Here is a 27,331-nt window from a genome sequence, read left to right as displayed (position 1 = left end):
ACTTTTGTCAGCTACTGTGATTGCTGACCAAAGCCAGCAAGGCCAGGCTTTTACTGCTGGTATCAGACCTTTCAAGACTAATATATTCATAGGGAGGAATTTAGTGTGCCTCTCTTAAGAGATTGTATCCACAAATTTATACATGTGTTTACCTAAAGTAAATTAATATTTTGGAACCAGACTAAGTGAATTTGCTTAGTTAATGATTTTGGAACTAAAGGAAGCATCTTTTAATGAGAATCCCATGCGTTGTTATTGAACGCTACGTTAATGAAACACGCAGAGTAAAATGAAAACCACAGGGAAACTACTGTACTGTTAGGTCTTTTAGCTTCTGTAAGATCTGAAAAGTATCTTTAACTTAAAAATTGTTTTAGGACTTTTCCACTTGTAAAGTTTTTCTAAAGATTAAATTTAAATTTTCATGTGTCAGTGTTTTATTATTTCCCTTTCGAAAGGTTATTAGTTGCTTGTCCCCTGGATAGCTCCTGAAATATCTTTCCTTTTAAATTTAATTTGTTTCCTTATCTTTCAGTGAAGATACCTTACATGGTCATTTGTCTTCTGGGCGTTTTTTTGGCCAGGTGCTGCCGGCATCTAGTAGGTGGAGGTCGGGGAAGCTGTGAAATATCCTCCCCAGGACAGTCCCCACAACCAAGAATTATCCAGTCCAGAATGTCACTAGTGCCACGGTGGAGAAACCCTGCTCTAAAATAACCAACTTCAGACTTGACCGCACTTCCAAAACAGCAGCACACCAGGCATCGCCAGCTCTTGATGAAATCAGATAACCTGCCGTCCTCCCCAGGGCGACACTGGCCTCCTGGAATCAACAGGAGAGACTGCCTGTCTTTCCCCTGTTCATTGCTCTCCTCTGCCAGGGAAGGAGTTTTCCTCTCCCTTGTATCAGCTGAAGCTGTCTTACAGTATGAAAATCGGAAGACTTAGCATAGATGTCTTAGCCCGATGTCAACTCATCCATCCTGCATTCGCATCTGCTCCTAAGTCATCTGCTCAAGGATGACTGTGCCTATTTCCAAAGCTATCATTCTTTCTAACTTATTCTAGGCCTTAAGTCTATCTGTGGTAACCTGTCTGGTGCTGAAGTTTTTCTTAAATCTAACCTAAATTCTTCTTGCTGCAGATTAGCTTCAATTTTTGTTTCTTTACTAGAAAGTTTGCATAATTACCCTTTGTATGCTTGAGGTATTTTGCTGAGTAGCTCCCACACTGTGGTTTTCTCTAATAGTAAGCCTTTTAATCACTTTTATACTTAGCCATTTTTACAACTCTGTTCTGAAATTCCTTTGAGTTGGAAAAGGGAGGCTTGAGCCAGATATAGTTTTGACCAATACTGTGTTTATGATGCTTTGAAAAAGCATTTTCTTTATTGTTTACAAGTCATGGACCCTAACCTCTGGTCCTTTTTCTGCTGTGTTCCTAGTTATTTCTCATATTTATATGCTTTATTCGTCCCCCCTACTCCTGCCATCTCTAAGTATATCACTTGCTACTTACACCTGTTTCGTTTGTTTTATTCTTATTGGCTTCTGATTTGTTTTATATTATTCTGGACTTTCTCTCCTTGGAGGGTTTCCCTGCTCGTTATGTATTATTTGCTTATATACTATGCATGCTTTTGAGTCCTCCATCCACGCTGGTGACAGTGATGTCCAGAATCAACCAGTTTAAGGCAGTCCTCAACCATCCCCTGAAAGTCCAAGTAAATCATCGATAATCTTGCTTTGAACTTAATCCTCTGACAGGTTTTACACACTTTTTAATAGTTGGATGATAAAGCAGTGGTGTCCAGTAGAACTTAACAAGGTAATGGAAATGTTCTATAATTTATCGCAGCCACTAGCCACATGTAGCTATTGAGCAGCTGCAATGTGGCTTGTGTGACTGAGGAGCTTAATTTTAAATTTAATTAATTTAAATTGAAATTTAAAAAGCCTCATGTGGCTAGTGGTTACCTATTGGACAGTGCAGATATATCACATTGCTACCCAAAATGTGGTCCCCAGACCAGCAGCATTACCATCACCTGGGAGCTTGCTAGAAATGCAGAATCTCGGGTCCCTTTAGTTCTACTGAATTAGATCTGCAGTTTGACAAGATCCTCAGGTGACTTCCACGCACACTCGAGTTTGAGAAGCACTGATACTTGGCTGTACATTGGAGTCACATGGGGAATTTTTAAAACTCTTGCCACTTGGGCCCACCCTCAGTGACTCTGATTTAATTGGTATTAGGTGTGGCCTGGGCGTGGGATTTTTTTTTTTTTTTTTTTTTAACATCCCCAAAGTGATTCTAATTATACAGCAAAGACTTGTGGTATTCAAACTTCGTGTGTATCCACATCACCTGGGAATTTGGTAAAAATACAGAGGCCCAGCTCTTTCCTGCTTCAGCAAGTCTGGGTCTGTGTTCTTTACTAGCCCTCCAGTGATTCTGATCTACACATTTGGGGTTTTTAATCCCTGATCTGGAAGATAGTTTCCCACTTTGCTGGAAATCGTCATGTAAGCGAGAATGAAATGCCTTTGCTGACTTGAAAGAAAATTGATCTACTAGATCTTTCAGTCATATGACTAAATGAGTGATTTATGAATACTTGTTTTTCACAAAGTGTGCCACTCTTGGTGTTTGCTCAGTGTTTCCCACATGTGATTTTTAAAATTAGTTGGTGGATTTCTGGTCTCTAAGACAAGTTTTCCTTTCCCTTTGGATCGTTAGAAGTATCATTCACATTTGGCTTTTCAGAATTGCTAGGAGTTCTGTTCACGACAGCTGGTAGCTTCACTGTCAGTTTGCCAGGTCCTTAAGGTACAAGTTGGAAAGACTCTGGATCAGAATGTTCTATAGTACGGAAGTGTCTCAGACTCAAGAAGAGCCCAACCCCTGTTCCCCACATAGCCCTCAGTCAGTCAGATGCAGCCTGTCAGCTGGGGGCAGTTGGTGTGGAGGGGTGATTTAATGGTGTCTCTGGTACATTCAGATCCCGGCCCATTCCAGACTTTAGGCTACAGGGTCAGGAGTATTGCATTTGCCATAATTCTGTCATGGGAGCTGGGGAAGGGAATGGATAACTAGATGACTCTTTTCCGTTTTCTATTTTAAAATGTACTGTAGTTTTATGTCAGCCAAAAAACTTTATTTTTGTGATCAGAAAACTTTTTGTATGCTAATGCAGCCAACTTTTGTTAGACCAGGAGTTTACTAGCTATTTGTTTCTGGGAAATAGGATAAGAATTGATGAAGGTTTGGGAAACATGTTAGTAAAAAACTCATTTTTCTCTGCAAAAATTAATTGCTATTAAAAACATGTCACAGAACTGTCTTCCTTCTCTGACTATCAACTTCAGTTTCAATCCTTGTGTTTCCTACAGTAAAATTGTGGGTGGAACATGAAGTGAGTGTGGATTGCTTTTAACCTGTGATGATTTCAGGGCTTTACTAGGAAGTCAGCAGCATTTTCTATGGCTGTCCCTGCCCAGATAATGGCAGGTCTGAAATCAAAAGTCATCAAATATGACGTGGGAGAGGCGCAATCAACTTGTGTCTTAGTGGAGATTAAGTAGAGTCTGTGCGATCTCTCTGGCAGCAGTAGATAAGAAAAAATGAGGCAAAAGAGCCCAGGAAAAGAAGGCTGTCTGAGCACTAGAAGGACACAGATTTGCAGCTGGTTCTCTTAACTGAGGACTTGTCCTAGTAGGAAGCTGTGTTCCTGCTACGTTGTGCGGAAACAGCTTGAGAACCAGTACTCTCCGGGGGCACCCCTTTCCGATAAACTTTAGAGGACCTTGGACAAAGAGGGGCTCTCTTGGTTTCACTTAAAGCAAGAAGATAACTTCTGGGCAGACTGATGCCATGCTTGGAAGCAAGGGCTTGGAGGCCAACCCTCAATAAACAGTTTCCCTCAGTGAAGGAGCTGGAGCCTCTGTGAGAAACTCTCCAAAAGCCTACAGCCTGGGATGCATTCCTGTGATAGGAGTCAGCAGTGCTTAAGTTTGCCACAGTGAGCTGAGCAAGCAGAAGCCCACCTCTTTCTTATTCTCCTAACCATGGAGGCAGACTCCATTGGAAGCTTGTTTCTTGTCGGTGAGCGGAGTAAAAATCAGTAGCCCACTGGGGCTTACACGGCAATGGGAGTGAGAAGGCACCTCTTTAAATATTCCTGGTAGGCCTAGGTGATGGCTCTAGACCAGCAATTGAGTATCACCACGATTTAGGCAAAATCCAAAGCCTGGGAGGTACCCTAGAGGCAAGGAGAGTGGGCTGGTTCCGTAGATCCAGGGTGGCAAATTGAGAGAAAAGTATGGGAAAGATTGGGTCAAGAAGCATGAGACTTACTCCCAGTTCTAAGAAAGGCTGTGTGTTTCTGCCTGGCCTTATGTTCCTTGCTTCACGACTAGGCAAATACTTAAATACAAAACTCAGAAAGGAGGGCACACAAAGCTGATGATAGAGAATCAGGCTATCATTAGAGAATTAGGCCCTTTACAGGTGTTAACTGTATTCAGTATATATTCACTAGGTGGGGAGGGGAGGTTTCTTCCCTTTTGAAGAGGGCGGAGGCTTGGAAAGGCATGGACTGGTGGAATTCCGGTGTTTTGAAATTAATGCTGTCTGACCTTATCTTTCCCTTTGGCTGTGTACTTAGCGTGTGTCAGTTCCTGGAGCTGTGTCAAAGCCCAGAAGGTGGCTTTGGAGGGGGCCCTGGCCAGTACCCACACCTTGCGCCCACGTACGCAGCAGTCAACGCGCTGTGCATCATTGGCACCGAAGAGGCCTATGATGTCATTAACAGGTACAATCAAAGCCGGCAGGGCTGGACACCCAGCTGGGCTCCCGCCTGCTGACAGTTCACCGACCATCGCCATCTCCTGCCTCTCTCCTGTTCGTTTCTCAGAGAGAAGCTTCTCCAGTATTTGTACTCGCTGAAGCAACCCGATGGCTCTTTTCTCATGCATGTTGGAGGTGAGGTGGACGTGAGGTGAGTGGGGTTTTTCTCAGGCTGCTGCGTCAGCAGATTCTCGGGTTTATCTGCCATCAGAGATGCCAAGCCCGGGGAACAACACAGGGAAGCTGCTGCCTTGTCTCACCGAAGGACATGCAGAGTAAAGTGTCAGTGACACAGTTCATAATCACCGCAAATACGATACAGATGTCCTCAGGGGTCACTGTCACTTGACTTCTTTTATGTAAATGCCAAAATATAAGTAACACAGAAACAAAATCAAATGCTTTTGTTTTAAAAGTGAAAAATACATTTGTTTGGTATGAAAGGATATACTGTAAGATGTAACTGTATAGTGTAATATAATCTTTCATCTCTCTGACATGGGAATGGGAGATATTTTCTGAATGAATTTGATGAAATCATGAGAATGTTTAACAACTGTGTGAGAATTGCTTTGGGTGGTGCAGAAACCCTTAGGGGCCAGTAAGGTGTATGAAAAACAGTTGCATGAACTGATTGGAACCAGCTGGCTCAAAATGATCATTTTTCTCAAGAATTACAAGTACCTAGCAAGTAGTTTACTCACCTGGCAGGAGGTTGCCTATGAAGCATATAGGGAATTCACTGAATTAGTCATTACTCAAAGGCAGTGGTTCATTGAGATTTTATACCAGATTATTATTCTTTGGTCTGATAAATACATTTTTTATGAGGTTTCTATATCAAAGCCATCTTATTGCCTATTTGTAAATGTATTTTCCTCTACACAAGTTGATTAATATTCTGGCTTAACTATTGGTTTGAAAGTATAAGGGAAGAAAAAAACATGAAAGTTGTGGGGCACAAAACACGTTGCAGATAAAAGTAGGTAACCAGGCTGCAAAGACCTTCAGTGAAGGATATTCTTCTGTCTGTAACCTGTCTGTTCAAACCATAAAAGTAGACTAGGTATCTGGAAACCTAGGTACCTGGAGAACTGTCTCTCTACTCAAAACACTTCTGACATGAAATGTCGGGGTGTTTTTTCCTCATATTAAACAGTTCTGACCCTAGCTACCCAGAGTTAGCACAGACATCACAGGTTAAGGGCTCAGTCCCACGAGACTGCCCCCATCTCAGACAGTGGTCACAAGCAGTGGGTTCCCAAGTTACCCACACTTCTGCCTGACTTGGCTACAAATCAGGGGTTCCTACGACCCCCTCCTCATTTCAATAATTTGCTAGGAGAGCTAGAGTACTCAGGAGAATTTTTTACTGTTTAACTAGTTTATTATAAAGGATGTCATAAAGGATACAACTGAACAGCCACATGAAGGGGTATATAGGGTGAGGGCTGGAAACGTCCAAGCGTAGGGACTTATGTCCCCGTGACGTTGGGATGTGCCACCCTCCCAGCAGGCACAGGGGTGCGTCCACAGCCCAGAAGCTCCCCAGACTCCTTCACCTAGGGTTTTTATGGAGGCTCCACTATGTAGGCATGATTGATGAACTCATCGGCCATTGGCGATTAACTCAGTCTTCTGGGGAGTGGGTCTGAAAGTTCCAACCCTCGAATTCCATGGTTGGTGCCTCTGGCAACCAGCCCTCATCCTCCAGGAGTCACCTCATTAGCATAAACTCAGGTGTGGTCGAAGGGCACATGTTATGAATAACAAGACTCTCCTATCGCCCATCAGTCAGGAAATTCCACGGGTTTTATGAGCTCTGTGCTGAGGAGAAGACCAAATACATATTTCTTCTTATATCACAATATCCCGGTATCTGTTGTTAAAAGATAAATGGAGGCCTATTAACAATTCTATGAATTTATTTGAGCAAAAATTGATTTGAATGAGGCAGCATCCCATCTAGCAGATAGAAAGGAGCCCTGAGGAGCTGTACAAAATGAGAAACTCTTATAGGCAGAAGGGAGCAGGGACAAGGAAGTTAAACCAGACAAAAAAGCGGGTTGGCTACGTCCACCAGGCAGATCACCTCACTGATGCTGATCAGGTGAGTCCTGATTGACGGGTTTAAGATTCCATTTCTGGGAGGGCAGAAACCATAATGAAGTCACGGTTTGGCAATGTGGAGTTTAGCATAAGGGACTCCCTTTTGGGCCTGTGGTCTTGTTTTTACACTGTGTATGCCAGTGAAGCCAATGTAACTATTGAGGAAAAGCAGTATTGTGTTGACGTCTTAAGAAAAAAGTTAAAAAATGTTTTCCCCCTCTTGGTCTCTACATTTTCATCCTGTTCTACAGGTACTCCAAATTTAGCTTTTTAAAGTTTCCTGAGATTATAGGTGAAAGCAAACAAACCCTGGCAAGATTGCTTTGGCATTTTATCACATACCTTTTTCAGATATGATTACTCTCTAACTTATTCGTTCTGGCGCCGGTTTCCTTCTGTTTTCTTTCTTTTTTCTATAAGAGGTGTCCATTGAATTCTGGAGTTCAAAGAGACCCAATAATTGTTTTTTTGTTTTTTTACTCACAAATAACCTGTGTATGTTTATTTTTTATTTATTTATTTTTCTTATTAGTTATCCATTTTATACAGATCAATGTATACATGTCAATCACAATCGCCCAATTCATCACACCACCACCACCACCACCCCCGCCGCTTTCCCCCCTTGGTGTCCATAGGTTTGTTCTCTACATATGTGTCTCAATTTCTGCTCTGCAAACTGGTTCATCTGTACCATTTTCTAGGTTCCACATATATGCGTTAATATACAATATTTGTTTTTCTCTTTCTGACTTACTTCACTCTGTATGACAGTCTCTAGATGCATCCACGTCTCTACACATGACCCAATTTTGTTCCTTTTTATGGCTGAGTAATATTCCATTCTATATATGTACCACATCTTCTTTATCCATTCGTCTGTTGATGGGCATTTAGGTTGCTTCCATGTCCTGGCTATTGTAAATAGTGCTGCAATGAACATTGGGGTGCATGTGTCTTTTTTTTTTTTTTTTAATAAATAAATAAATAAATTTATTTATTTATTTTTGGCTGTGTTGGGTCTTCGTTGCTGTGTGTGGGCTTTCTCTAGTTGCAGTGAGCGGGGCTACTCTTCGTTGGTGAGCAGGGGCTACTCTTAGTTGCTGTGCACGGGCTTCTCATTGTCATGGCTTCTCTTGTTGCAGAGCATGGGCTCTAGGCGCACAGGCTTCAGTAGTAGTGGCACGTGGGCTCAGTAGTTGTGGCTTGCGGGCTCTAGAGCTCAGGCTCAGTAGTTGTGGTGCACGGGCTTAGTTGCTCCGTGGCATGTGGGACCTTCCCGGACCAGGGCTCAAACCCGTGTCCCCTGCATTGGCAGGCGGATTCTTAACCACTGTGCCACCAGGGAAGCCTGCATGTGTCTTTTTGAGTTATGGTTTTCTCTGGGTATATGCCCAGTAGTGGGATTGCTGGGTCATATGGTAATTCTATTTTTAGTTCTTTAAGGAACCTCCATACTGTTCTCCACAGTGGCTGTATCAATTTACATTCCCAGCAACAGTGCAAGAGGGTTCCCTTTTCTCCACACCCTCTCCAGCATTTGTTGTTTGTAGATTTTCTGATGATGCCCATTCTAACTGGTGTGAGGTGATACCTCACTGTAGTTTTGATTTGCATTTCTCTAATAATTAGTGATGTTGAGCAGCTTTTCATGTGCTTCTTGGCCATCTGTATGTCTTCATTGGAGAAATTTCTATTTAGGTCTTCTGCCCATTTTTGGATTGGGTTGTTTGTTTTTTTAATATTGAGCTGCATGAGCTGTTTATATATTTTGGAGATTAATCCTTTGTCCGATGATTCATTTGCAAATATTTCCTCCCATTCTGAGCGTTGTCTTTCCGTCTTGTTTATGGTTTCCTTTGCTGTGCAAAAGCTTTTAGGTTTCATTAGGTCCCATTTGTTTATTTTTGTTTTTATTTCCATTACTCTAGGAGGTGAATCAAAAAATATTTTGCTGTGATTTATGTCAAAGAGTATTCTTCCTGTGTTTTCCTCTAAGAGTTTTATAGTGCCTGGTCTTACATTTAGATCTCTAATCCATTTTGGGTTTATTTTTGTGTATGGTGTTAGGGAGTGTTCTAATTTCATTCCTTTACATGTAGCTGTCCAGTTTTCCCAGCACCACTTATTGAAGAGACTGTCTTTTCTCCATTGTATATCCTTATCTCCTTTGTCATAGATTAGTTGACCATAGGTGTGTGGATTTATCTCTGGGCTTTCTATCCTGTTCCATTGATCTATATTTCTGTTTTTGTGCCAGTACCATGTTGTGTTGATTACTGTAGCTTTGTAGTATAGTCTGAAGTCAGGGAGTCTCATTCCTCCAGCTCCATTTTTTTCCCTCAAGACTGCTTTGGCTATTCGGGGTCTTTTGTGTCTCCATACAAATTTTAAGATTTTTTGTTCTAGTTCCGTAAAAAATGCCATTGGTAATTTGATAGGGATTGCATTGAATCTGTAGATTGCTTTGGGTAGTATAGTCATTTTCACAATATTGATTCTTCCAATCCAAGAACATGGTATATCTCTCTAGCTGTTGGTATCATCTTTAATTTCTTTCATCAGTGTCTTACAGTTTTCTGCATACAGGTCTTTTGTCTCCCTAGGTAGGTTTATTCCTAGGTATTTTCTTTTTGTTGGAATGGTAAATGGGAGTGTTTCCTTAATTTCTCTTTCAGATTTTTCATCATTAGTGTATAGGAATGCAAGAGATTTCTGTGCATTAATTTTGTATCCTGCAACTTTACCAAATTCATTGATTAGCTCTAGTAGTTTTCTGGTGGCATCTTTAGGATTCTGTATGTATAGTATCATGTCATCTGCAAATAGTGACAGTTTTACTTCTTCTTTTCCAATTTGTATTTCTTTTTTCTTCTCTAATTGCCATGACTAGGACTTCCAAAACTATGTTGAATAATAGTGGTGAGATTGGACATCCTTGTCTTGTTCCTGATCTTAGAGGAAATGCTTTTAGTTTTTCACCATTGAGAATGATGTTTGCTCTGGGTTTGTCATATATGGCCTTTATTATGTTGAAGTAGGTTCCCTCTATGCTCACTTTCTGGAGAATTTTTTTCATAAATGGATGTTGAATTTTGTCAGAAACTTTCTGCATCTATTGAGATGATCATATGGTTTTTATTCTTCAATTTGTTAACATGGTGTATCACATTGATTGATTTGCGTATATTGAAGAATCCTTGCATCTCTGGGATGAATCCCACTTGATCATGGTGTATGATCCTTTTAATGTGTTGTTGGATTCTGTTTGCTAGTATTTTGTTGAGAATTTTTGCATCTGTATTCATCAGTGATATTGGTCTGTAATTTTCTTTTTTTGTAGTATCTTTTTCTGGTTTTGGTATCAGGGTGTTGGTGGCCTCATAGAATGAGTTTGGGAGTTTTCCTTCCTCTGCAATTTTTTGGAAGAGTTTGAGAAGGATGGGTGTTAGCTCTTCTCTAAATGTTTGATAGAATTCACCTGTGAAGCCATCTGGTCCTGGACTTTTGTTTGTTGGAAGATTTTTAATCACAGTTTCAATTTCATTACTTGTGATTGGTCTGTTCATATTTTGTATTTCTTCCTGGTTCAGTCTTGGAAGGTTATACCTTTCTAAGAATTTGTCCATTTCTTCCAGGTTGTCTGTTTTATTGGCATAGAGTTGCTTGTAGTAATCTCTTAAGATGCTTTGTATTTCTGCAGTGTCTGTTGTAACTTCTCCTTTTTCATTTCTGATTTTATTTATTTATTTTTTTTGATTTATTTATTTATGGCTGTGTTGGGTCTTCGTTTCTGTGCGAGGGCTTTCTCTAGTCGCGGCAAGTGGGGGCCACTCTTCATCGCGGTGCGCGGGCCTCTCACTATCATGGCCTCTCTTGTTGCGGAGCACAGGCTCCAGACGCGCAGGCTCAGTAATTGTGGCTCACGGGCCTAGTTGCTCCGTGGCATGTGGGACCTTCCCAGACCAGGGCTCGAACCCGTGTCCCCTGCATTGGCAGGCAGATTCTCAACCACTGCGCCACCAGGGAAGCCCTCTGATTTTATTGATTTGAGTCCTCTCCCTCTTTTTCTTGATGAGTCTGGCTAATGGTTTATCAATTTTGTTTATCTTCTCAAAGAACCAGCTTTTAGTTTTATTGATCTTTGCTATTGTTTTCTTTGTTTCTTTTTCATTTATTTCTGATCTGATCTTTATGATTTCTTTCCTTCTGCTAACTTTGTGTTTTGTTTGTTCTTCTTTCTCTAGTTCCTTTAGGTGTAACGTTAGATTGTTTATTTGAGATTTTTCTTGTTTCTTGAGGTAGGCTTGTATAGCTATAAACTTCCCTCTTAGAACTGCTTTTGCTGCATCCCATAGGTTTTGAATCATCGTGTTTTCATTGTCATTTGTCTCTAGGTATTTTTTGATTTCCTCTTTGATTTCTCTAGTGATCTCTTGGTTATTTAATAACATACTGTTTAGCTTCCATGAGTTTGTGTTTTTTATGTTTTTTTCCCTGTAATTGATTTCTAATCTCATAACATTGTGGTTAGAAAAGATGCTTGATATGATTTCAGTTTTCTTAAATTTACTGAGGCTTGATTTGTGACCCAAGATGTGATCTATCCTGGAGAATGTTCTGTGCGCACTTGAGAAGAAAGTGTAATCTGCTGTTTTTGGATGGAATGTCCTATAAATATCAATTAAATCTATCTGGTCTATTGTGTCATTTAAAGCTTGTGTTTCCTTATTAATTTTCTGTTTGGATGATCTGTCCATTGGTGTAAGTGAGGTGTTAAAGTCCCCCACAATTACTGTCTTGCTGTCAATTTCCTCTTTTATAGCTGTTAGCAGTTGCCTTATGTATTGAGGTGCTCCTATGTTGGGTGCATATATATTTATAATTGTTATATCTTCTTCTTGGATTGATCCCTTGATCATTACGTAGTGTCCTTCCTTGTCTCTTGTAACATTCTTTATTTTAAAGTTTATTTTATCTGATACGAGTATTGCTACTCCAGCTTTCTTTTGATTTCCATTGGCATGGAATATCTTTTTCCATCCCCTTACTTTCAGTCTGTATGTGTCCCTATGTCTGAAGTGGGTCTCTTGTAGACAGCATATATATGGGTCTTGTTTTTGTATCCATTCAGCAAGCGTGTGTCTTTTGGTTGGAGCATTTAATCCATTCACATTTAAGGTAATTATTGATATGTATGTTCCTATGACCATTTTCTTAATTGTTTTGGGTTTGTTTTTGTAGGTCCTTTTCTTCTCTTGTGTTTCCCACTTAGAGAAGTTCCTTTAGCATTTGTTGTAGAGCTGGTTTGGTGGTGCTGAATTCTCTTAGCTTTTGCTTGTCTGTAAAGCTTTTGATTTCTCCATCGAATCTGAATGAGATCCTTGCCAGGTAGAGTAATCTTGGTTGTAGGTTCTTCCCTTTCATCACTTTAAGTATATCATGCCACTCCCTTCTGGCTTGTAGAGTTTCTGCTGAGAAATCAGCTGTTAACCTTATGGGAGTTCCCTTGTATGTTATTTGTCGTTCTTCCCTTGCTACTCTCAATAATTTTTCTTTGTCTTTAATTTTTGCCACTTTGATTACTATGTGTCTTGGCGTGTTTCTTCTTGGGTTTATCCTATATGGGAGTCTCTGCACTTCCTGGACTTGGGTGGCTATTTCCTTTCCCACGTTAGGGAAGTTTTCGACTATAATCTCTTCAAGTATTTTCTCTGGTCCTTTCTCTCTCTCTTCTCCTTCTGGGACCCCTATAATGTGAATGTTGTTATGTTTAATGTTGTCCCAGAGGTCTCTTAGGCTGTCTTCATTTCTTTTCATTCTTTTTTCTTTATTCTGTTCTGCAGCAGTGAATTCCACCATTCTGTCTTCCAGGTCACTTATCCATTCTTCTGCCTCAGTTATTCTGCTATTGATTCCTTCTAGTGTAGTTTTCATTTCAGTTATTGTATTGTTCATCTCTGTTTTTTTGTTCTTTAATTCTTCTAGATCGTTGTTAAACAGTTCTTGCATCTTCTTGATCTTTGCCTCCGTTCTTTTTCCGAGGTCCTGGATCATCTTCACTATCATTATTCCGAATTATTTTTCTGGAAGATTGCCTATCTCCATTTCATTTAGTTGTTTTTCTGGGGTTTTATCTTGTTCCTTCATCTGGTACATAGCCCTCTGCCTTTTCATCTTGTCTATCTTTCTCTCCTTCTGTTTTCTTATTTGTATCTGCTAGACAAATGCTAGGAAGCCCCTCCAATAAAATAGGTTTGTTTCACTGAAAAGCACTGTAGCCACATTCCTCCTCTACCCGAGCTCCTCTGGTAATGTTCTGCCATTTGAGCCATGCTTTTCATTTACAGAGGATTAAAGATGTGAATGATGGATGAAACCTAGCAGGTCTCATGCAGTTTCCCTGCTTTGCGTGGTTTCTAGTGCCCCAGTTCCATCACTTTTCACTTTGTCTTCCTTTAATTGTCTTTGCCTGGAAGCATCAGCCGTTACTCGTGAGTGCTGTTGAGTGGATTTGACCTCAAGAGAAGCAGCAGTTGATGGGGACAGTTTGGCATCTGGAGGCTAGCTTGTCTCATTCTGGGTTAGGCAGAACTGGTCTCTTGATCTTTCAGGTCTGTCACAACTCCTTCCAGTTTCTGATATGAGCTTATTCAGGCATTCACAGCTCCTGTGGACTGCCACTAATCCAGTTGGAATGAACTCATAGCAAGCACCATTTTTTTCTCAGTTCTTAAGCAAGGAGCAGTTATGTACTCCTGACCTCCTAATCTAGGTTATATAACTGGGAGCATTCTGGGCGGGTAGTGGGGAGATAGGGACCCAGCATTTGCAAAAGTTTTGGCGACAGAGCATAGAGTGTGTTCAGGAAAGGAGAAGTTCAGTGTTGCTGAAGTGCAGAGGCCTGGTGGGCAGGGGGAGAAATGAAGCTGGACGGCCAGGTTGGGAATAGCCAGCGGGGCCCCGAAGTCTCCTTGAGAAGGCTGGAGTTTATTTTAAGGGTAGTGGGAAGCCACTGACAAGTTTTAAGTAGGGAGTGACACAATCTGATTTGTATTTTATTAGAAGTTCTGCAGTTGCAGTGAATAGACTGTAGTGTTTTAGTGAAAATCCTCTGGTTTCAGGGCTAGAGGGAGACTGACCCAGGTTAATGGTGACTTGGATTTGGGTAACAGCAGAGAGGATGGAGGGTAGTGGACAGATCTGAGAGATGTGACGTCTAGATAGAGGGAGAGAGGAAGAAGATGCTCGAAAAAGGTGTGTTTTGTTCGCTCCCCGTCTCAGTGTGAGATCTGGCAGCAGGTCTCAGGTCTTCCATTTATGAGGCGACCGCATTGTATTCGCCGCCTCCCTACCTCAGATGTTATGTTCGGATTCAAGAGCAAATACCTTTGAAGCCCTTTGAGAGGCTTGAGACCTGAGAGCAGTCAGGTCAGACTTTCGAAGTTAGCTTACGGTAGATAGTAACATTTGGCAGAAAAGACCCTTCATGCTTCTGATGCCCGCTGGTATAACTCAGCCTCTGCTGTGCCTTTGGCCGGCGTGAGCAGGCTGATAAAAATGCTGGGAGGAGAATAATGCCTGTGGCTCACTGGAAAGCCTCAGTGCGCTTGGCTTAGTGTTATGTCCATATTGAACAATACGGAAGCTGGACCCTTCTCTCTCCTCCCTTTTATATTCCTTAGGAGCCCTTAGAAAAAGGATCTGTAAACAGAATTAGAACAAACTGGTTTTGTCTGCAACATAAAACAGAGCTGAGATGTTGGATGTTTGAAAAGACTCTGGAAGGGAAGAAAAGACAGTTTGTAGACGTGTTCCATAATAGAGGGATCAGCTGAAATAAAAGGTGTCCTGAGAAGAATTAGGGCTGGCAGGATGGAATGACAAGAATTATTCCAAATCATGTAGGATAACATGGAGGGGAAAAAGAAAAAAGACATGTTCTTTCTTTTCTCTTTAAAGAGTGTGTGTGTGTGTGTGTGTGTGTGTGTGTGTGTGTGTGTACTGGTGGGATGCTTGAAATCAAAACCCTTTTCTTGCTCTAGAAGCCTAAGGAATGGATCTGAGTGGGCTCATATATTCTGGTCCCTCTTGCCTGGTCTAAGCAGCCAGTGTGGTCTGGCGGCCTGCTTTGGAGTTGTGTCTATTTGGAAAAGATACAGTTAACCTTTAACTTGTCCATGCCGTAAACAGACAAGTCCTGGATCTAAAAACAGTACTGACAACTGAATGAGCATGTCAGAAATACCTGAATGACAGCGTGGAATTTTGGGAGCCATTGTAGGTCTTTGAAAGAAGAGCTGAATTCACTGTCAACAGGAATTGTTATGGCTGTTATTTCGTCTGGTGTAGATTTGACCATGTGGAGGTAGGGAGAATAGAATGTCATGTTCTTTCACTGAGGCTGTGCCATGAGCAACTCTATCGAAATAGAATGTCAGTGCTCTTGGTTGGAGACCCAGGAGGACTGACAGTGGGCTTAGAGTGAGGACAGGCAGAGATTGCAGCTTACGAGGCAGAGAGCAATCCGTCCAAAAAGTTCAGTGAGCCTTGTTTAAGCTCCTCCTTAAAGCTTAACACTTTCCCCTCTATTTCTGTCCTTCCAGAAGTGCATACTGTGCTGCCTCGGTAGCTTCTCTGACCAACATCATCACTCCAGACCTGTTTGAGGGCACTGCTGAATGGATCGCAAGGTGAGAGAAGCTGGGATTTGTCCTGCCTCTTAGACAGCAGGCGGTCAAGACTTCTGAAAAATAAAGTGCAGAAGGACCAGAGAAGGGAATATAAAATTACAAGAGGTGTCTGGGTTGAAAGATTGTGCATTTCAAAAATACTTTAAAAGTTTTCTTTTTTTCCAAACTTTCTTTAATGTGATTGGCAAGGATCAAAACCTTGGGTAAACAGTATTGGTCAGAGCCTAAATGGATTTAAACCAGTTTGGAGAGCAATTTGGAAATATCTCAAAGATGCCCTTGCTGATGACCCCAAAATTCCTACTTCTCCAGAAACTCACACCACATGCATGAGAGAGACAAACATAGGACTTGTTTATAATAGTAAAACACTGGAAACAGATTAAATGTTCACAAGCACAAGATGGATAAGTGAGTTGTGGTGTAGTCATACTGAAATATAATATAGCAATTAAAATGAATGAACTAGAGCTACACGTATCAATATGGGTGAATCTCAAAAACACTGTTGAGGAAAAAAGAGGATGTTAAAGAAAACATGCAGATCACATTTGCTTAAAATTTGAAAACATGCAAAACAATTCTATACTGTTTATGGGAAGAATCACATGTAGTAATATAAAAACATGCTGGGAAGGATAAACACCAAATTCAGGATGGTGGTTACTTCGGGGGAGAAAGTAAAGAAAATGAGATTAAGGGAGGTCTGTACTTCTACTCAGGAGACTTCAAGTGTATCTGTAATTGTTTGTTTAAAATAAAAAAACCTGAAATGCATATGGCTAAATCAAAGCTAGGTGTTAGGTACATGTATGTTCTATATATTATTTGCTATACTTTCCTGGATCCTTCAAATTATTTCATAATTAAAAAAAAAGGTATAGTAGATTTATACGTACTATTGAGGAATTATATCCAAGCTGTATTGTTTTATTTTTTACATTTTAATTTTTATCAAAGTAGTACTTACTACTGTGAAAATACAATTTTCAGCTAAACCAAATGAGATACTATGATCATATTTACTTTTTTGTATAACTTTTACTTTCCTGGAATTAATTATTACCTCTTAATTCCCGAATTTTCTGCCAGATCTATAAAATTATTCTCAATACAGTTAAACACTTCAGGTAGTGTATCAGTTCTCTTTTGTGTGTGTGTGTGTGTGTGTGTGTATGTGTGTGTGCGTGCAAGTGCGTTTTGAGTTATCCCTCCTGCGGCCTCTGCCCTCCTGCTTCAGACTGGACAGATTGCTCTCAGCTTGTTTCACAGCAGGCATCCAGAAGCTTCCTTTCAGCATGAAATTCACTTCACTTCTCTGCTTTGTTAAAGCCCCGTCCTCCTTTTTCTTGGTTTACTCACTCATTTTAATGAATCACATATCGTATTCCAACAGATCCCCAGAAAGAGAACTTCGGAGGTGCATTTTAAAGATTTTGCATGTATTTTTATTCTAGTCTCACACTTGATTTATAGTTTATTTGGTTAGAGACTTCTAAATTGGAAACTGGATAAATTGTATTCCTTCAGAATTTTTAAGCATTGCTCCATTATCTTCTGGCTACCAGTGTCATTGTTAAAAAGGCTGATAATAATGGTAACCAGCATTTACTGAGGATTTGGTATGTAATACTCAATAGTAAGGGAGCGATAGTTTAAAGATTGAGAGTGTATAGCCTTTTGATCTGGACTACCTGGGTTTGGTTCTTTTTTATACTTTCTGTTTTTCTCAGTTGAGATTTCCCATCTTTTCATTCATTACAAGTGTATTTTTGTTCACTTCACTGAGGTAAATATAAAATTATAATATCTACTTTAAAATTCTTGCCTGGTCATTTCAACATCTGGCTGTCTTGGAGCTGACATGTCTCACTTGCCTGAGCGTCTACGTCAAGTAATATTTAGACTGTACCCTGGACATTGTGATGTTATATTGTAGAGATTGGATTCTGTTAGATTGCTTTAAAGAGTGTTGATATTTTTCCTTTAGCAGGCAATCAACTTGGTTAGACACACCTGCAGTGGGCAGGGGCTCAGGTCTTGGATCCGTTCTTGGTCAGAAGCTGCTTTCAGTTTGCCCAATGCATGTGTGATTCAGGGTCAGGTAAAATTTTAAGCAAAGTTTAAACATGGAATTTGGGTTTTCCTTCTCTGGCTCTCCTCTTTCTGGGATTCCTCCTCAATTACTGTCATCCTGGTTCTTCTTGCCAGAAACATGGTGGGCCTTCTGTTAGCTTCAGCTGCCTTCCCCTGACCTGCTGCTGCCACTGTTAGGTGACTGTAGCCATCCTCAGGGCAAATCAGGAAGAAAAAAAATAAGGTGGGGGAGGGGAGGGACTGACTGCTCCAACTTTCAAATCTCCAGCTTTTTTCAGTTTGCTTAGCCCTCGGGAAGTTGTTTTAGTGTGTTTTGTCCAGAGTATATAGTTATTTGCAGGATTGGTTTGTTAGGCACTTAACTAGATGTGAAATTCTGACTGCCTGGGTTTGAAGCCCAGTTTTGTCATTTATTAGCTTTGTGCCTTGGATAAATTGTTTAACTTCTCCATGTCATAGTTTCCGTATATAGCAAATGATGGGATATTGAATTTGACATGAAGCTAAAATACAAAGAAATTAAGCGACCAAAACCTGTTAGGGTAACCACTGTGCTTTACTGCCTCCCAGTCTACTGTATGCCCAATCCATTGTTTGTTTTTGTTTTGTTTCTCTTATTCTTGCTGTTTGAAAAATTCATGATGATGAACCATGATATGGATTTCTTTTTCCATTCATTGTGCTGGGCACTCAGCAGTTATCTTCAACCTAGAATTACATGTACTTTACTTCCAAGAAACTATTATTTCTTTGATAACTTCTTCCCCTCCATTTTCTTTGTTTGCTCTTTTTATAACATCCAATAAGTGGAATTGGTCTCTAATTTTTCAAAAATTTTTTGCCTATCTTTCATCTCTTAATCTTTCTTATTGTGCTTTCTAAGAGATTCCCTTACCTTTTATCTTCTAATCCCTCTGTTGAGTTTTTATTTCTGCAGTTCTGTTTTAACTTTTAATCTCCATTTATAAAGAATACTTCCTTTTTATATTCTCTCCTGTTCTTGTTTCAGGGATATTTGTCCTTGCAGTGTTTTTATTTTGTATATAATATTTTATCTAAAGATATAACTTAAAGTTTACTTCTGCTCCCTACATTATTTCCTCCGATTTATTTTTGTTTATTTGTCTTATTTTTGTTTCATGTTTTACATAAAAGTCTCTTTCATGGAAGAGACTTTGCTCAAATGTCTGGTGTTCATATTTAAGTGTCAGGTGCTAAAAAAACTGTGTGTGCCAGGGTGGGCTGGGATGCAGCCATTCATGGGGGAATTCTCATATATCAATATCTGTAGGGTGTTTCCCTTGGGCTTATCCATTTCCCTAGAGAAGAATCTTCCAGATTCCTGGTTGGGGTATGAAGTTAGCAGCCAGCTTTGTGAAACACTCATAGGGAAAGGGGCTGAGGGTGCCTGTGCTCAGATCTTAGACTCACTTAATCCCCGCTCAGTACAGTGCCTCCGCCTGCTCTCAGCTGTGCTGGAAATCCTGGAATTCAGTCCCTCTTCATTCAGCCCCTGAAACCTCCCATCTCCTGCTGGGTACCTGGAGGTATAGCTGATTCTCTTATAAATTTACCACCAGTCAACTTGGTTCAAACTCATCCCACTTTAGGGGTACCTTGTGTCCCCCGGCTTGTCATCGGAACATATCACCTTGCTTTCTATTTCTTCTTCCCTCTTTTCCTCCCAGGGCTGGTTTAGGTTTCTCGGTTCTGTTAAGTCAGTTACGTCTTATCTCTCTCCTTTTCCAGCTTTCACAATTTTGTTATCTCCTGTCTGTATTCATATCCTCTCCTATTCTCTTTACCCTTGTGGGTTTATCCTTTTTTAAAATTCCTTTACTTTCATTTTACTGGACTCTTGTGTTCAATCAGTTATATTTAACTAGAAGATACTCCCAAAGAATTTTTCTAAATTGCCCTCATGCATGTAAAAACAAAGGGATGGAAAGTGGAATATGTAAATATTTGTATATTGTGTGTGTGTGCATGCGTGTATGTGTGGAGAGAAAGAGAGACTGAGACATAGAAACTCAGCTGGTGAGAGGAACTAGGAGGCCAGGCTCAGCAGGAGTCGTAACTTTTTATTGTTTATTCTTTTATACTGTTTTATTTTTATTTTTTTAACTCAAAAAACATTTTTAAAGGTAAGTTAAGAAAAAAAAAATTCAGAGGTCCCTTGCATGTTCTTCACTCATCACACCCCTCAAACTTGAGCTGTTCCTATGCTCCGTGAAGCCAAATGCACTGGAAAGAAAACTTGGATTGTGTGTCTTTGGGTGGTGGTGGGGTTAGGGGATAGAGGATGCTGAAGAATCTGTTCAGGGGATGGTAGCCAGTTCTTGACTCTGCACTCTGTGCTGTGATCTCCCTGGGCCTTGGGCCTCTCTGAAAAGGTCCTCTGAGTTCCCAAGGCCTCTCCTTTAACGAGAGGTACCTGGAAGACGGGAGGTATTACAGGTTCCTTTCTCTTCCACCCGGAAGTTGGATTAAGTGCTCATCCACCTGTGCACCTGTCAGGATTTGTGAGGCAGACACACCTGTAGGGAGTGTGACTCTATGTACATACCTGTAGATCATTGGAAGTAAAGTTCTATGTCATATGAAAACATACTGAAAAGAAAATCTCTTATTTCACAGATAAATCTAACCGCTTATAATCCACCACTGACCACTCATTTGCTGCATATGTTTCCAGAATTCCAGAAAAATCATGCAGTATATTATCATTTTATAACTTTTTCATGTAATGTATTTGGAACATTTTTAAGTATACTTCTGTAGCATTATTTTAAATGACCGTGTAGTATTCTGTTATACGGTAATACCATAATTTATATAACGAGTCCCTTACTGTTGAGCTTCTGAGTTGTTTCTAATATTTCACTGTAATAAATAGGAATACAGTAAACATTCTTACAATCTGATTTTTGAACACATTTCTTGCTTACTTTATAGGATTAATTCCTAGAAATGACCCTATATTGCTGAGCCAAAGATTACTCATGTTTTTATGACTAGAAAATACACTCTTAATATATAGTCTAATCCCAAATAATAATTATTATGATAATAAAGTAATTTGAAAATGTAGGAAATTGTAATTTAAAAAAATAAGTTTACTTTGAATAGTTATAAAGGTATATATTTTTACTATAGGAACTTTTTGAAAATACAGAAAAATAAAGAGGAAAAATATCAGCAATAGACCTGTACTAAAAGATAACCAGAATTAGCAATTATTTTTCAATTTTATTTTAACCTGATGGTTATCACACTATACGTATGATTTTATAACTTTTTCCAAAAAGTAATGATTTGAGGTACTATGTTTGTTACATTAGTAAACTATGTCTGAGTTTCCTTTTTTTTTGAGGAAAAGGCATTTCTAAAAGTTAATTAGCATCTTTCCATTCATAGTTGCAGTGTTGTTTGTTTTTTTAATAGAAGTATAGTTGATTTATAATGTTGTGTTAGTTTCTGGTGTACAACAGAGTGATTCAGTTTTATATATATATTCTTTTTCATATTCTTTTCCATTATAGTTTATTACAAGATATTGAATATAGTTACAGCTATTGAATATAGTTACAGCTATTGAATATAGTTGCATTAAACTAAGCAAACTCATCCTTTGCCATCCAGGGTGGTCCTGCACTTGTGCTTATTGGTTGACACTCAATCTGCTTTTCTCAATCTCCTTCCAGGTGTCAGAATTGGGAAGGTGGAATTGGCGGGGTGCCTGGGATGGAAGCCCACGGCGGCTATACTTTCTGTGGCCTGGCCGCACTGGTCATCCTCAAGAAGGAACGCTTCTTAAACTTGAAGAGCTTATTAGTAAGTACTTGGTGATCCGTCTTCCTCTCAGGCCCCAGGCCCCCGAGATGTGACTGCTCAGGCATGCCGGCTTAAGGGACGGTTGGCTGTGGGAAGGGCTAACAGTTCCTGCCTTGAGCTGTGAACTAACAGTCCTGTAACGAAGCTTCAGATGCAGTTGCTGGAGTGCTCAGCACTGTACCAAGAAAGTGCAAGGGGTGAACATCTGTGCTCGGTTTCAGTTCCCTTCTTCCTGCTTTTCCATCTTCCTGCTCTGAACTTTCTGTACAGTGTGTTAGGCCAATTCCAGAGGCTTCCTGAATCCCTCAGACATCTGGTATGGGCCAGAGTACCTTCCTCCTACTTCAAAGAGAAGTATAGCTTCAGCCTCTTAAAACTAGAGGTTATCATGTGCCTTAGAAAGATTCTCCTGGGAGAAGAAATTATGAGAAGAGCTTTGAGGCACTTTGAAGCCAAGCTTTTATTACCTGCTGCACTATGTGAACGTTTAGTAACTACCTTTACATGATCTAGGCACAGCCGGGTAATGCCCAGAGCAGGTGGCCCAGGCATTTATGTCCCGACTCCAAGCTCCTGCCCAATATTCAGAATGAACTCAGAGCGCAGTCAGCTTCAGGGACTTGTTAGATTATAGCTAAATTATCATTGGAGGCCTAGTACACAAACACACACACACAGAGCCACGAAGGAGCTATCTTTGGGGAAGCATTTATTCCCTCACCAAGACCTCAAAGCAAACCAGCTGCAACTGATATTCATCTCTTCTCCCCAAGTTCAGATGTCAGGTTCCTATCATAGGAACCATTGTGAGACCCATCTTGAGCTTCCAAGACAGTTTCTATTATACTCTATACAGATATGACCAGCAACATTTTGTCCTCACCTTTTAGGAAGCCTCCTATAGCATACTCTTCTTGAAGGTTCTTACAGCCTTGAAGGTTTATGTCAAAATGGCCAACTTTGTGCACAGACTTTATCAAACATTTTGAAAACTGATCACCAACAAGACGTGAAACATAAAATCTCCATCTCCCAGGCAGAAATAAGGAATAAGCAGATGCCTCAGTTACAATAACAGTGTTCTGGATTTGAACCCTGTCTGCGCCACTTCACAGCCATATGACCTTGGGAAAATGGTCTAATCTGTTTTAACTTCAATTTTTTTCCTCTGTAAGGTAGAAGTAACAGTTCTTTGAAGGTCAAAGGAGAGAACATGTAGAAACAGCCTGGTACATAATAGGTGCGACCTTCTTATCCAAACTGCTCCCTCCCCTCTGTTTGCTCTGGGAGAACTAGGACCCATATTTGAAGGATTTTATGAATTCATATAGCCAAGGGAAACAGAATAAATCCATGGATTTAGGCACTGGAAAAAATTAATTAGTCTAGGTTAGAAACACTTAATCTGTGGGGCAAGTAAAAGTGAAGCATGGACTCCCTGCTGTAGTGCCTGTTTCCTTGAGTAATGCTTCGCCTGCTTGCATTAAATGGCATCAATCCTAAAGCGCTGGTTCATTCAAGACTGACTGGGGATATATTAGTGCCTGCACCTGCAGTGCAGTTTTTCTGTGTCTTTTTAAGAATTTTGGATTGTGACTCTCTATGGGTGGGTGTTACTTTGAACAGGGATATAATCTAAAGTCTACAATTAGTAATTAAAGGAGGGCTGGACTCCTCCTTCTGAAGAGAGTCCTTAGTGACTCCTTTCAGGAACTCAGTCTAGTAAGAACGTAGGTACAGGGGAAATACCATACTCTGTACCTTTCAGTTTGGTGAGGCAGCTCCGTGAGTCACTGGCAGGTGGCTGGAACTGCCTTGGGGGGCTGGGAGGGAAGTGGAGATATTATCTGCCCGGCCAGTTGGTTACTCATTCCTCGAGGCCAAACCCTTCACTATCTCCATATTCATAGTAGAGTGTGTTTAGAAAACTTGGAGATAAGTGAGGAATGCATCACGTGTGACCACAGAGTGACACCAAGAGCCATTTTACAGGTTCAGAGTAAACTCTTTTCTTCTGTCAGCCAGCCAGTTTCCCCTGGGATAGCAGAGAGGCTAGACCACACAGAGCCATCCTCGTTCACCAGGGCTAACGGCTTCTGCCCCCAGTCCTGGGAGAGACAAGGGCCATGCTAAGAAATCTTGGATGGGGCTTCCCTGGTGGTGCAGTGGTTGAGAATCTGCCTGCCAATGCAGGGGACACGGGTTTGAGCCCTGGTCTGGGAAGATCCCACATGCCGTGGAGCAACTAGGCCCGTGAGCCACAACTACTGAGCCCGCGTGTCTGGAGCCTGTGCTCCGCAACAAGAGAGGCCGCGATAGTGAGAGGCCCGCGCACCGCGATGAAGAGTTGCCCCCACTTGCCGCAACTAGAGAAAGCCCTCGCACAGAAACGAAGACCCAACACAGCCAAAAATAAAAATAATAAATAAATTTTTTAAAAAAATGTCATCTTTAAAAAAAAAAAAAAGAAATCTTGGATGAATTTCCTCAGGTGCCAAGGAAAAGTCAAGAGTAGTTTGAGATCATCTGATGACTTGTAGCACAAAATTCCATTTATCTGCTTTTAATAAACTTCCCCGAGCAGGGAAAGTGAATAGAAATGAGCCACTGGTGGTCTGGCCTTAAACTTCCTAGTTACACCTCATTTTTTAAGAGAGGCTTGCAGGTTTCCTTTCAGGCCAGCTTGGCGCACTTGTTCTCTCAGCACCAGAACCCACCTGGAACCCGGGAAAAGGTGGTTAGTTGTCTGTTAGGCCCTGAGCAGAGATTCACGCTGGTTGCCTCAAGAGGGTTAGACTAGATGTTGCACTGTAGTGTAGTCTGTGGCAGTGAGGGTGAGGAAGTCCGAGGCCAGAGCACCAGAACTCGGGTGCCAGGAAGCCAAGGGACGGGACCCCCTCCCTCCCAGATTGGCCTCTGGGGATCTGGGCTTGCTGGATTTCGTGTCTCTTTTAACCTACCGCTGCCTCTCCCTTCTCTGTCTCACGCTCAGCAATGGGTGACAAGCCGGCAGATGCGGTTTGAAGGCGGATTTCAGGGCCGCTGCAACAAGCTGGTGGATGGCTGCTACTCCTTCTGGCAGGCGGGGCTCCTGCCCCTGCTGCACCGTGCGCTGCACGCCCAAGGTGAGCCCGGCGGCTGTGGGCAGGGCTGGGTGGCTCCCACCAGCTGCTGGCCGGGCGGAGGCCAGGGCGCTTCGTTAGAGGGGTTGAAATAGGCTGTCTGTCCTGGGTTTTGAGGTGCCCAGCGTGGCCCTTCCCGCCTCAGGCTAGGATTCCGTCCCAGTGGTTTAGGGGCCACTGCTGCTTCACTCTGGCTGTGGCTAGCGGGGAGGCAGGTGCCTGGCTCTGCGGTGCCCAGCACCTCGACTCCGTGTGAAGCCATATGAAGTTTCCGATGCAGAACTCTCTGTGTGTCACGTCAGAACTGAAAACCCACGCTACGCACATGGTCACAGCAGTGACAGAAAGGCAGTTGCGTAAGCGGGCAGAGAGCCAGAACCCCTGGGGCAAAGACCCACCGTGCCTGGCTGGCTGCGTGGTTCCTGCCATTAGAAGTGTCGTATTTTAGATTCACTGAAGAATCCTGGATGCGGGTTTGTCCCCCCCCTGCCCCGCACCACTGGAGCGGAGAGACCTGGGTTCACCTGTGTGGAGCCTCAGATGGGAATGCAGATCCAAGCAGTGAGACAGAGAGCAAACTTCTGGGAGCCTTCCCTTGTTACCTCTCGACATCTCAGGCCACTGGCTGCCTCCGGAATCATCTTTTTCATTTATTTTATGTGAGAACAGGGTGTCTTGAGGAAACCAGTGGGAGAGGGGAGGTCTGGAGGCCCTGCTGGGCGCAGATCTGGTCTTGGAATGAGATCCCTTGGCCCAGAGGGAAGCTTTTCTTTGGACTTAGTAGTTGGGTTATTCATTGCTCAAATGTAGAATATGAAATTCTTTTCTACTTCCCCCATCCCCTGCCCTGCCCCACACACGTTTTCTTCTTGTTTGGCTGTTTTTTTCTGAGCCCCTTTCTTTCGTTTCTTAATTTCATTTAAGTTGTGGCCACTTTGGGTACCGAATTGAAGTCAGCAGAGCCTCTGTCCTGTCTCCCCATCACCCCATCCTCCCCATCGTGGTCTGTCCTGAGAGTCCTTGGCCTGGAGACCCCGGGCTTTCAATTTCAGGGTGCTAAGATATGTCTCAGCTGAGATACGTCCCCTGACTCTGGAACCTGCACGGTTTCTGGCTGAACACTATAGTAGGGAAGTCAGAAGTCCCCCGAGAGTCTGGCATTTCAAAACAGAAATAACTTGGGGTTTTAGTGATCTCTTTATTTGGAACTGGTGAGGTCAGGCCTCTGGGTCACACCGTCAGCCTTTCACAAACCTGTCCCTGGCAGGATTAAGATGCAGTCATTCTGCAGCTGCCAGGAAAATCTAGTGAGGGCGTAACAGGAGGGCTACCTGCCAAAGTCTTCAAGGGGGCCCTGGTTCACATTTTGTTTATCGTAGTGCAAGTTCTGGAGGACTAGTCATATTCAAAGCTCTGCCTGTGGGAAAAGTTAGTTGCCTGTGAATCTTGGTACTTCCAGCTTTTTTCACTGCCTGGAAGGAGGCCCATGTTAGGCCCAAAGCTCACGTCTCAGCAAACAGTGGACCTGGACTAGGCAGGGGTCCGGAAGACAGGAGTGTTTTGAGTGGCGGGCAAAATGCTGACGTTGGGAGTCAAAAGGAAATGCGACGTAGAACGATATTCACAATATACTGTGATCAAAGTTAGGTTTCAAAGCAGCATGTATGTAATTCCATTTTCAGTGAAGAGTTGACTCCAAAAAATTAAATGGAAGGTATCTGGGTTGTGAAATGACAGGTGATGTTTGTTTTCTTTCTTTTTTACTTCTATTTTCTAATTTTTCTACAATTAATATATCTTTCTTACATAAAGGAAAACAACAAAAGTTATTTTACAAAAGAGAAATTCTATAAACAAAACTAGTAGCAAGGTGGGGAAAATATTTGGATAAATGATGAGGAGCTTAATTTCATTTGAGAAAGTCATACCAAGCAGTAAGAAACATGAACAACCCAATTGAAAAACAGGCAGAGGATCTGAACAGACAGGTTCAGAACAGACAGAAAAAGAAGAACAGATATTATTATAACTTCTACTACAGCTGCTACAACTACTAAGACTTACCATGTGCTCACTGCAAGCCAGGGGCAGAACTGAGTATTGCACATGTATTTTCTCATTTGATCCTCCAAACAGCCCTATGAAACAAATACTATCCGGGAGTTCCCTGGTGGCCTAGTAGTTAGGATTCCGGGGTTTCACTGCTGTGGCCCAGGTTCAATCCCTGGTCGGGGAACTGACGTACCACAAGCTGCATGGCCAAAAAAAAGAAAAAGAAAAAGAAACAGGTTCTATCATTATTCCCATTTTACAGATGAGGAAACAAAGTACAGCATGGGTAAGTGACTTGCTTTATAATACCTGATTGCCAGCTATCATGGTATCAGAGCCCTGCCATCTGTAGATGGCCATTAATCAGACAAAAAGGTGATAGTTAAAGAAATGCAAATAAAAACAGTGGGACCCTATTTGTTTTTACTATCAGATTAGCAGAGATTAGAAAATTTGATACCCTATGTTGGGGAAAGTGTGGGAAAACAGGCACTTTTCACTGTTAGAGGGGGTGTAAATAGGTGCGTCATTTTTTGGAGGGTAGTTTGGAGATACCAGTTTAAATTATTTAAACCC

At 41.6% G+C, this 27,331-nt stretch overlaps 1 protein-coding gene and 1 long non-coding RNA gene across 7 annotated transcripts in view; one reads left to right on the top strand and one right to left on the bottom strand.

Moving 5' to 3' along the window:
- LOC309626128 (protein farnesyltransferase subunit beta) overlaps positions 1–27,331 on the top strand; it is a 77,532-nt gene that overhangs the window by 39,270 nt on the left and 10,931 nt on the right. For 2 of the 4 annotated variants that reach the window (XM_082386606.1, XM_082386608.1), the window contains exons 5-10: positions 4,667–4,813; positions 4,916–4,999; positions 15,564–15,650; positions 21,452–21,581; positions 24,574–24,706; positions 27,018–27,041. In XM_082386606.1, the coding sequence (XP_082242732.1) occupies positions 4,667–4,813; positions 4,916–4,999; positions 15,564–15,650; positions 21,452–21,581; positions 24,574–24,706; positions 27,018–27,041 (605 nt within the window). The remainder of the gene's footprint in view (positions 1–4,666; positions 4,814–4,915; positions 5,000–15,563; positions 15,651–21,451; positions 21,582–24,573; positions 24,707–27,017; positions 27,042–27,331) is intronic. The other 2 variants (XM_082386607.1, XM_082386609.1) reach the window with 1 other exon arrangement.
- The window catches only part of LOC309626203, a 31,236-nt gene continuing 19,746 nt past the window's right edge, over positions 15,842–27,331 (bottom strand). For all 3 annotated transcript variants that reach the window (XR_014243014.1, XR_014243015.1, XR_014243016.1), the window contains 2 exons: positions 26,768–26,954; positions 15,842–20,313 (listed from right to left, as the gene is read on the bottom strand). This is a non-coding gene — a long non-coding RNA (uncharacterized lncRNA). The remainder of the gene's footprint in view (positions 20,314–26,767; positions 26,955–27,331) is intronic.

This window comes from Balaenoptera borealis, assembly GCF_965194805.1.
Source record: "Balaenoptera borealis genome assembly, chromosome: 3".
NCBI classification, from domain to species: domain Eukaryota; kingdom Metazoa; phylum Chordata; class Mammalia; order Artiodactyla; family Balaenopteridae; genus Balaenoptera; species Balaenoptera borealis.
This window is presented reverse-complemented; position numbering and strand designations above follow the sequence as displayed.